The sequence below is a fragment of the Caloenas nicobarica genome, chromosome 1 (genome assembly GCF_036013445.1).
Source record: "Caloenas nicobarica isolate bCalNic1 chromosome 1, bCalNic1.hap1, whole genome shotgun sequence".
In the NCBI taxonomy this organism is placed as follows: Eukaryota; Metazoa; Chordata; class Aves; order Columbiformes; family Columbidae; genus Caloenas; species Caloenas nicobarica.
Window position 1 is genome coordinate 41862339 of NC_088245.1, and position 10568 is coordinate 41872906.

The 10568-nt window shown below is 46.4% G+C and overlaps 1 protein-coding gene across 1 annotated transcript; it reads right to left on the minus strand.

The window, feature by feature from the left end:
• Positions 1-1290: 1290 nt before the first annotated feature.
• LOC135999275 (cytochrome P450 2D14) lies at positions 1291-8803 on the minus strand. Its single transcript, XM_065652873.1, has 9 exons — positions 8591-8803; positions 7196-7367; positions 6301-6453; positions 5498-5658; positions 5198-5371; positions 3444-3585; positions 2671-2858; positions 1585-1726; positions 1291-1469 (listed from the first exon to the last, which is right to left on the minus strand). Exons 1-9 carry the CDS (start codon positions 8801-8803, stop codon positions 1291-1293), a joined length of 1524 nt encoding a protein of 507 aa, XP_065508945.1.
• Between the last annotated feature and the right edge of the window lie 1765 nt (positions 8804-10568).

A 10568-nucleotide genomic window follows, 5' to 3' on the forward strand; every position in this document is an offset into this window, starting at 1 on the left:
AAATTAGTATTGGAAAGATAGATGTGAATGTGGATTTCTTTAATTGTGATTATGCATAGAAGCTCCTTTACGCTATGGTCTTTTCAGCTACATGGTTAAATGGTAATTAACTAATCTAAACATCAATGTATCCTAACACCTTGCAAAACAATTCGTCAGGAATATTGCACGAAGAAAGAGAAAGGTAGCTCCGAAATCTACAGCTGTACTGTTTCAAACAGTGTAACTCCATCCCTTTGTGAGCTCCAAGCCTGCCCAAGAGCTGACTTTATGTAATGCCAAAAATGAAAAAAGCAGTTTTCAGGACCTAATTTGGGGAGATGGTAAACCTAAACACTAGGATTTCTTTTGAAATATATTGATTTCTGTGTTTCACAAATGACCTGCTTCTGTGGCCGAAACACCAGATGGATTATTTATGTTCTCCTTCTTGGTATTTACTCCTACTGGAGGCATAGTGTGACATAAGGGTTGTCAGGCATTTCTCTGAATTAAAACTTTCCTTGGGGCTATAAATGAAGGCAATTCAAGATAGGTGCAATGGACAGGAGTATGCAATAAACAGGAAGGAACGAAGGGTATATGTACTTATCAGATTGTAAGATTTTTCCGGCTCACTGCTCTGAAATTGCATTTAAATACTGCCTTATTGTGGGAGCTGATGCTCTCTCCCTGCCCACCAGCAGCATGAGCCAAATTGTCTGACAGGCTGTGGATTGTTTTTGAAGGAACCAAGCCAGAGCTGGACACCCCTGGGCAGCGGGCAGGGGCAGAGGCTGCTGTGGGACGGCACTGTGTGGGAGACAGAGCGTGGCTGGGTGAGCAGCGGGGCTGACAAGGCAGGGAGGGAGTGGGCCAGGAGCACCTCACAGATGCTTTCCAAGTTTTTTTGCTCCTGGAACTGGCAAGACCCCAGGGTTGTCTTTTACCCAGGGTACCCTTGCATTTCAGTAAACTCATTCAGGACTAACAATTCTCTCAGTAGCTGTGTACTCAGTGAACTGCTGCTATGACCAATGAGAGCCCAAAGTAAAGCAGAGCTGGCCAATGAGACATATATGTACTTGCAAACCTGATCATAATTTGTAACTTGCTATGGCTGTCTGATTCAAGATCCAGGACTGGAATTAAACTAAACTATATCTGTTGGGCCAGATCCTTACTTTACACAGCTGGGGACATCTGTGCAGACTTGAGAGATCTTGAGTGGAACCTGGGATGATCCTGCAACATTTCTGACAAGAGATTGCGTTGGTGGTGGTCTCTAAGTGAAGGGAGAGTGATGTGCACTTATCTTGGGATTGCTCGCACCAGGTACGGGTGCGGGGAGTTTATGGTGGCAAAGTAACCATCCTCCTGTGGCCTGGGCTGGTCCTCGGGGACAATGAAGGTGAATTTCTGCAGGAGGGTGGTAAAGAAAATAAAGAGCTCCATCCTGGCCAGCTGTTCCCCCAGGCAGGCACGGCGACCTGCAAGCAAGGGAGTGAAAAAGGATGTTAAACCAACTGGAATCACTGTGAGAGGAGCAGATCACCCTTCCCACTGTGCCCCTGACTTGTAGCTGGATCCTTCCCTCAGATTTACCTGCTGAGAAGGGCAGGAAGGCCTCTGGTTTCACAAACTGCCCATTCGCATCCAGGAAGTGTTCGGGGTAAAACTCATTTGGCTTCTCCCAGACTGTCTCATCCTTCAGCACGGAAGACAAGTTGGTGATGATCGTTGTCCCCTGTGCTCCTCCGCAAGAGGAAACAACTTGTGTGAGAACAGCAGCATTATCTTGGCACAACGGACCAGTGCTGGTCCCTCTCTACTCCAGGTCTCCCATCTAATAGCAACCATTGTTTGGTGTTGCAGAATAAGACACCCATCTCCTCTTGTGTGCCTTATTTAAACCAGAGGTAAAGCAGGGCACTTTTCCAATGGCGTATGGTGCCTGCCCTGTGCTCTGAGGCATCTGAACTTTTGCAATTCGCATCCTTACAAAGGACATTGCGTGCAAATGCGAATTTCATGGCGACGCAGTGGAAACAGCCTGTGCTGCTCAGATCCTCCTGGACTTGTTTTATAGCTGGAGGGGAAAAGCTGACTGACAAGGCTTCAAAACCCAACTTTCGCAGGGGGCATGGGAAATTGCAAAGCTCTCCTGTTTCACTTGTCAATGTTCTAAGCTAGAGGAGATATCACAAAGCTAAAAAAAAAATCCCGGGCTTGCATTGCTACCAGTGCTGCCAGGGCAGCTGCTGTCACAGTGACAGTGGAGAGAATGCTGGTGGCATTTGATGGCATCAGAGATTAGAGTGTTAACTACTAGCATCTCAGGAAAGCCAGTAAGCTGGTGTTGTATGCCTCCAGAGAGCCCTTTAGGCTCTGTGACTTTCTCCTTCCAACACCGGCAGGGTAGTGGGTGTCACAGCCCATCAAGACGAAAGTGAACCTTTGCACTGACCTGCCACTGCAGCTGGGTTCCCACACAACCAGCACAAACCTAGAGCACAAATGTGACTGTCTGCCTGGCCTCAGCACTCCAAAATGTTCTGCTTCAGTGCTCGCCAGTGATTCTGATTTGGGGCTGGGAGTGCAACGCTGCAGAGTTGCCTGGGGTCACCCACACCCCAGGCCGGGCATCTGCACAGGGAGAGGATGTGGAATTGTCTATCTGGCCACGGTCACCTTGGGAATGAAGAAGCCTTGCAACTCGGTGTCCCGGTACGTCATGTGAGGTAGTCCAATGGGAACTATATCCCCATAGCGTTGCACTTCATGGATCACAGCGTTGGTGTAGGGCATGCTCACTTGGTCCTCCATGGTGGGTGATCTCTCTCTGCCAATCACCTTATCAATCTCTGCTTGGACCTTACCTGAAAGCAGCACAGCTAAGGAATTAGAGCACCCTCAGATAAACAGAAGGGGCTGGTACAAGCTGTAGAAAGGTTGGCAGTATGAGATTGTAGACACTGGGTGAGAGCAGTACAAGCAATTAGAGAAAGGAAGAGAAACTAGAGAGGAATGCATTTGTTTTCAGTTGCCATCTTCTGAACCATCTGTATAACTATTTGTGCCTTTAATGTCACTCAACGTGCTATCTTACCCATCTTCTATGCAGCTCAAAGGGTATCTGGCCATGCAGCACTGGAGAATTATATAGATTAGCATCTATTCTAAATACTGGAAAGAGGGTACTCTGGCCACTGAAAGTCTCCATGTAGCCTTCGAAATGAAATCAAGAGCAAACTTGCCCTCCCAACTCCAGTGTTTTTACCAGGGCTTCCCCCTTGCCATTGGTCCCTGACAGGGAAGTGTTTCTCCTGGTTTCTGCTAGACCAACAATCACCAAAGCTGTTCCTCATTGCAGCAAACCCAAACCGCAGAGAGCAGATGTTCAGTCTCCTCACAGAAGAATGAGGGTTGAAGGTGACACACCCCACCTCTGTCCTCTCACGTACTCTGTATTTCTGGGTGGAGAATCATGTACAGAAATGCCCACCGGAGAGTGGCGGAGGTGGTCTCAGAACCAGCTGCAAACAAGTCTCCGGTCACCAGACGAAGATTGTTATAGTTGAAACCACTCTCTTCAGCAGCCTTGCCCTGCAGAGAGCAAACAAGCAGGTGACTGGAGCTGGGGTACGTGCTGGGCGAGAAGATCATTGTGCCAGGGAAGTTCTGAGAAGCACTAGATCTGTTTTTGCTGACCAAGACGTTCATTGGGAGAGTAGAGCACAGTTATTCAAGTTTGATCAGATCATAAATCCCACATAGTAGAGAGGAGGCTGCGCTGATGTGGCAAATGTAAAAATTAACAGTATTTTGAGGGGGTTATCTATAGCTATGCATTACAGATTCTTGCTGTTTCTGCCCTCCTGTTTTCTTACAGTTGGGGAAAAAAAAAAAAAAGATCAGGGTATCACTGCTGCCTATTAAGTCTGCAACACCAATTTCAGCAAAACTGGTCTCTCATCCAAATACTAATTGAGCTCAAATTTGTTAGCATATGAGATATGACAAGCGCTCTGCATGAGTTCATCTGCTTGTCTTTTGTAATCCTCTTTATACTTTTCTTTCCTAGGGACTAGCTTCTGTTAAGTTATTCTGTATATTTTGATACTGTTGTAATATGGATAGCAATTAATAAGGCATTTAAGACTCAACTGTTATTCCAATAAAAGATCTCTGTCAAGGGAGCTGTGGGGCTGACCTGACCAAAGTGAACCCAGTAGAGGGATTTAGCAGGGGACTTTAGTGAACAGAAGAGAGATGTGAGATGGTCGGGCTCACATCCACCCCCAAATAGTGCTGCTCAGTTCAGAGCAACACAGATCACGTTGCTCTGTCCCTGTGAGCTGTGGGGCTAACGTATGGACTGGAGGTGCCCGTGGCACAGCAGGGTTGGTTATGCAGCACAGCAGGGCTTGTTGTGCAGCACAGCAGCCCAGCCTGAGGACTCAGATGGCGGAAGCAATTTGCAGGCAGAATTTGCTACTATTGCTCATCTGGCACTTGAAATTTAGTGAATCCATGTGCAAAACATATGGTGGATGGAAGGGCTGATGCACGTACCTCTGATTTTATACTGACTTGATGCCTGACTGAATCAAAGACGCCTTTTAAATTCAGTGAGGATCAGATTTAGGCCTTTGTCTGATCTATAGGGAACTAGTTCTTGGCAAGCAACTCTAAAACCCACATCCTGAAGGAGATGACATCTTTCCAAGTCATAACTTGGTTTAAAGGCAGGCTGTGGACTGGACAATGATACCAAAAAGCCAGTCTGTTTCTGTAGTTTTGTAACCAATTTTGAATCATCAGTCATTAAGGTACTGACATACACGGAATCTTGTGTGTTGACTTGTCCCCTGGTGCAAACTTAGAAATATTAGTGAATTCTCAATTATTGCCTTTTAAATGCCTTCAAAATGACGTAGGCTGGAAAGAAGCAAGTTGCTAGACTCTGAGGGGAACATGAAAATAGAAAATGGGAACAAGGACATCAACAGATAATATGGTCTCTTAAGACAATCAAGGAGGTTACAGCATTAAGAAGTTCACACGCTCCTTCTCAAGATACAATGTGGAATGAAAAAGTAGGAAATTAGTAAGAGGTTTTTATACAGCTTTATGAGGAAAGTAAGCTTCTATCAACAAGCTTAATCAGGCAGAGGAATTGCCCCTGGACGCTGAGGTTCTGCTGGTGTCACCCTACCTTTTTCATTTCCTTTAAAAACGCATCAGTGAAATCTCGGATGTAAGCAGGGTTCCAGGTCTCCATGTGCTTATGGATGAGCATGTCTGTGAAGTCCATTAACTCCTTTTGCCCTCGAAAGACTATCTGTGGCAGTCCAGGGATGCGCAACAAAATGGGCATCATGTTAAGAAGCTGGGATGTCAGAACAAGAGAGACAGAGAAGATATTATGTGATGCAAAAAGAAAAATAATGAAATCACAATGCTCTCAAGCAACAGAGGGCAGCTACCTACAGAATGTATTATGCTCTTGGTTTACCTGAGGCAGGAATCCAGTTTCTTCCTTCAGGAATTTTTCAAACAAACGTAACAGCTTCTTGAATGTCTCATCACCGTAGTTGAAACGCTCTCCATAGATGGTGGTGCAGATCATGTTGCAGACTGCATTATTTACAACAAAACGTAAATCGAAAGGCCGACCTAAAAATGGAGATGGAGACCAAGCAATGGAGCAAAGCAACACCAAGCTGTTGGACCTCAGCTGTCAGCAACGAGAACACACAGATGCCTCCTTGGTGCCTTTAAGAGAAAAAGCCCACAAACCACTCAAAGTACAAATGCATCATTCTAGAGAGTGAAGATCTTCTCATCTCCTACTACTACTTGGTCAGTCCTTGTTTAAAGGAGAAAACTCCCAAGAAAAGCTGAGTTGCAGGGTTGTTCTGTAACTTGACAGATAACACTTTGCTTTGTGTCTAGATGACAGGCAATGTACTGTGAAAACTCTCAGCTGCACTTTTATGGCATGTGATAATATCGAATGTTTCACAAAATTTCATAAAGGTAATAGTTACTCAGCTCTGGGAATAATTCTATTTTACCTCTTTATTTCTATTTATTTCCTATTTGTTTCCTGTTTCAAATGGATTAATGTGACAATAGCCCCACTGTGTAAAGTGGCTTCAAAGTAGAGCCAGGTTACTAATGCATATAGACTAGAAAACTGCATTGGCTTAGGAAGAGAGCACTGCCTGCAAACAAGAGTGGCTGTAGCATTACTTCTCTCTGCATCACTCTATTGCCTTTTTCTCTGATTTCTTCATCCCTCTGGATGTGACAAACCTTCTTCAGAATTGACTGCAGAGCACATAAATCCTGCTTCCTCCTTCACTCGCTCCTCCAAGGATTTCTTTCCCATCCCAAAGTTCCTCAAGGTAGAGAGCGTGAATCTCCTCAGCTCCTTCCAGACGTGCCCGTATCTCGCTAAAACAACCCCTGGAATTATGGATGAGCAAGAAATGTCAGGAGGTCTGACCCCGTATGTCAAGCAACATTCACTGGAGAATATCAAACGTGAGTTTGGAGGTACAGGTCTGTGTGGGTAGATGAAAGAGTCTCATCTTGTACAGCTTGTTCACACAGCAGTTCTACAAACGGATTACTGCACCTTCTAATGCATGTGCATGGCCAGTGAGGGTGGAGGGGGGATTCAGTGAGAGCAACAAGTGCTGCTAAGGCTAAAGGAATCACTCCCCCCAGCCATTCAGTGTTGTGCCCTTAGCTTGTGTGAACTGGGTAGCAGCTTGTGCCACCGCACGGGAGCTGAAGATGAGAGATTGTGGGCTGGATTCTGGATAATACCCTGTCTTGGAAAGAAGTTACCATTTTTTTCTGTGACAACAACGACATGCACATAGTGTGTGAGCATAAGCAGTAATCACTGGGTGTTGGGAGCTACCAGCTCCAACGCTGGCAGGAATGTTGTACCACGTGGTATCCTAACGCTGGTGAAGAGCTGTGCGCTAGCACCTGGACCTGTAACACAACCACTAAAGGGAGCCCCCTTTTCATAAAATCTGATTTTGTCACCACCAAAGGGTGACAGACATACAAGGAGATTGACCAGAGGGCCATGAGAAGGTGGCACCATACTCATAAAATCTTCCATCTCCCCACCTTCTATCCAGTCCCCCTAGTGCTAGTGTCAGCAGAAAATGACCATTTCCAAGGGACTTGCCTTCAGATCTACTTCCGTAGCCCAGATGTTCGTATATGGGCAAGTACGGCCGGTCAGCAAAGTCCTCCGATCTGTGGACCAGGGCTTCCTTCACTGTTTTATACCCATTCAGTACCACCATATTAGTCCAGCAGATCTGGAGATGGAAGATATTTCCAAACTTCTTTTGAAGCTGCCAAGATAAAAAAGTACATCCCTGAAAATGAGTGTAACATCAAAAATATCGCCATATCCTTCCTTAATGCCCTTATTATTTAGTGATTTTTGAGGTGCTTTGATTAGGAGACCTTCGGCTGATCTTTCACCTTTGCAGTGCAGCAGCTCAGAGCAGGGCTAAAAAGCAGCTGAAGCAGAGATCAGTGCTCTGTGAGTGGAAAGACTTAGAAAGCGCCTATCCTGGGCAACTGTGGCCATGACCATTGAGCAAGTATTTTGGATTTTGTCTGACAACAGAAGGTCAAGGACCTTTAGGGGGATTTTCAAAGGCTGCATGCTCAACAATAAATTATTTCCTAATACTTGTATTTATTTTGATCTGAAAGACTAGTCAAGTTTTGAGTCAGTCTGCTTCTGCTAGAAGGAAGTACTGATGATAAGATGATATGTAATTTTTTTGAATATGCATTCGTGCCTAAAGATCTACCCAGAGCCCGGTTCCCAGAAACACAGTTGGAAGAGGCAGTTCCACATGGAAGTTTCAGCTCAGGTTTCTCCCTAAAAGGAGCGTTACACATCTAGCAAGACAGGTAACGGGCATGCACCCTGCGTCTATTGTGATCTGTAAGAGACACAACGCTGACAGCAGGATGGCTGCACAGGTGAGCCTGGGAGCCTCCCATGGAGCAAAGTCTTCTCTGGGTAGACAAGACCTTGACTGAACACAGACTCCCGGGCAGGCAGGTCAAAGCTCCCCTGCCAGTCAGTAGCACTGAACAAAGTGCTCGGGAGCGTGTTGTTAGAAGACAGTGCAATAGTAGCAATGCCCCACGCGCAGTGCTCTGTTTTATTTTTCTTTTCTCTGTCTTTTTCTTTGTTGTTGTTATTAAAAAGCTAAGTGTCTTAATTTCTGCACTGCAGCAGTGCAAGGAACTGAAGTGCTTAAGGCTGCTTTTGCAGTGGGGTTGGAAAGGGAATTAGCACTTCGCTGGCACTAGAAATACATCATTAAAAGTGATTACTGGCTAAGATCGTGGTTAGCATGACCCTGATGTGATGCAAAAATGGTAATCTTTTTCAACTATGTGTAAGCAAATAATAGAAACGCTATATTTAGTTTCTGCATTTGGCAGATTTTGGACAGACAGCCGAACAGTGCCATCCTAGAGAAAAGGCCCTTAGAGTCTGCAAACTGAAGCACAAAACCCGCGTGGTTTACCTGTGGGGGCCAGCACTCACCTGTTTGAAGGAGCGGCTGGGGTTTTGGAAGTCAACAGACAGCATGGTCCCAATGAACGGCAGCGACGTTGGGCCCGGCAGGCAACGACTCCACTTCTTCCTGTGCTTCATGAAGTCAAGAAGTAAAGTAAAGACAAGAAGAAAAACTGCCAGTATAGAGACATTGCTGCAGCAGGATGACAGCTGGGACCCCAGCCAAAGGAGCAATGCCATTTCCTAGCCTGTCTCCTCCTTGGTCTTCCTCTTTTGCCCCAAGACTGTCTCTGCCTCCTTTTGCCCTTCTCTCCTCCTCTCCCACTTCCCTCCCCAGGCAGCTGCCCTCTTCTCCTTGCTCTCTCCTCTTCCCCACACTCTTCTTCTGTGTCCTTGCTTCTCTTCCACTGCAGTTGCTGGCCTCTGAGTGCAGGACTTGGATCAAACACAAAGCTCCTCCTCTGCTCTGCTCAGCCTTGGGGGAGTGGTGGTTGGGGTCATCCCTCCTCTTTCTCCTCCTCCCGTGAAGCCAGAGCTCAGAGGCCTCTGTGTCCCTGCTGCAGTGGTAGGTTCTGCAGTGGTGGCCTCCATGGGACAGGGCCGGGTGAGGTCCAGACGTCTGGGTGCCCTCTCCCACAGCTGAGGTGGGATCGCAGCTCACAACAAGCAGTTCAGTCTTGCTGCATTCTTGTGGGGCGATTTTGAAAGAGTTTGTTTGAATCCATGTTGCCTCCTTGTTTGTACAGAGAAGTCAAGGGAGAAGCAGCTCCTAAACACAGATCATCCAGGTTCCTGTTTGCAGGGCTGAGGATTTGTTCCGCTGGGCCTTGAGAAAGCTCAGATTAGACCAAGCTTTCCTGTACAGAAAGCATTTGTCACAGAAATTAGCCTAAAACGGTGACCTGAGACTTTAAAAATCATTTGTGTTTCTGGGAATAACAATCTTTATCCAGCTCCAAATGTCAGTCAGCACAATGACCTTGATTTTTGTAGAATACAGCTCAGCTAGAAGGGAGAAAGCACATGTATTGCAAGGAGCCTCAAACTTCCAGCCTTTGGGGCAGCAGTATTGCAAATGCAATTATGGAGACAGTAAAAGTGTTTCCTAAAGCAGCACAGCTCTGTGCTCCTGGCATCTCTGCCATCGGAGATCAATAAAGCTCGCTCTCACGACAGTTAGTTCTAGCTAAAAAGAAGCAGTAAACCCATCACAGTTTGATCTGTGATCTCGGTGTGATCAGAGAAAAACTCCTAATGGAGCAATTGCCGCAACAGTGATGGAGAGCTCAGACTGCGAAGTGATGGATGCACCTGCAAAGACTCTGCAGTCGGCTCTGGTGTTGCAGCCCAGGCCTCAGAATGCCCCTGGCCCAAAGAGGCACCTAAACGCTCATTATCTCAGCGTAGAGGTCCCCTCAGCATGATCCTATGTGTCCCTTGTGAAAGCTTCATGACTCAGGAATCATCTCAAGTATCTGTAAACAAACATATGCAGCAGAGGGAACAACTGGGGGAATCGCAATCCCCCACACAACTGCAGAATTATGATTTCTTTTGGTTTACAGAGGCATGGTGGGACAGTCCACGTGACTGGAGAGCTGCCACGGATGGACACAGGCTTTTCAGGAAAGACAGGCTGGAAAGGGTGAGGAGTGGTGGTGTTTTATGCAGACGAGTGCCCAGAGCTTTGCCATGGGACAGGTGACAAGCCAGCCAAGTGCTTCTGGGCAAGGAGAAGGCAGCAAAGCAACATGAGCAATGTCGTGATAGGTACTCACCACAGACTAGCTGATCAGTGGAACCCTCTCACACATTACAGGCCTTGGGACTCACTGTGCACTTTAATAGAGACACACTATATGACTGGGCACAATCCAGGTGGTTTCTAGAGTGTGCTGAGGACAATTTATTGACACAGGCGATCAATGAGACAACTAGGGAAGATGCTCTCCTGGGTTTGCTATTCATGAAAAAGGATGAATTGGTCCAGGATGTGATGGTTAAG

Excerpts from the sequence above, each read along its gene's own strand:
- LOC135999275 (XM_065652873.1), bottom strand. The coding sequence starts at position 8,803 with ATGGCATTGCTCCTTTGGCTGGGGTCCCAGCTGTCATCCTGCTGCAGC. Across the intron at positions 6,454-7,195 it reads CTACGGAAGTAGATCTGAAG|GGGTTGTTTTAGCGAGATAC; the intron begins GCAAGTCCCTTG and ends CCATAATTCCAG. Across the intron at positions 1,727-2,670 it reads AAGGCTTCTTCATTCCCAAG|GGGACAACGATCATCACCAA; the intron begins GTGACCGTGGCC and ends GGAGGAGCACAG.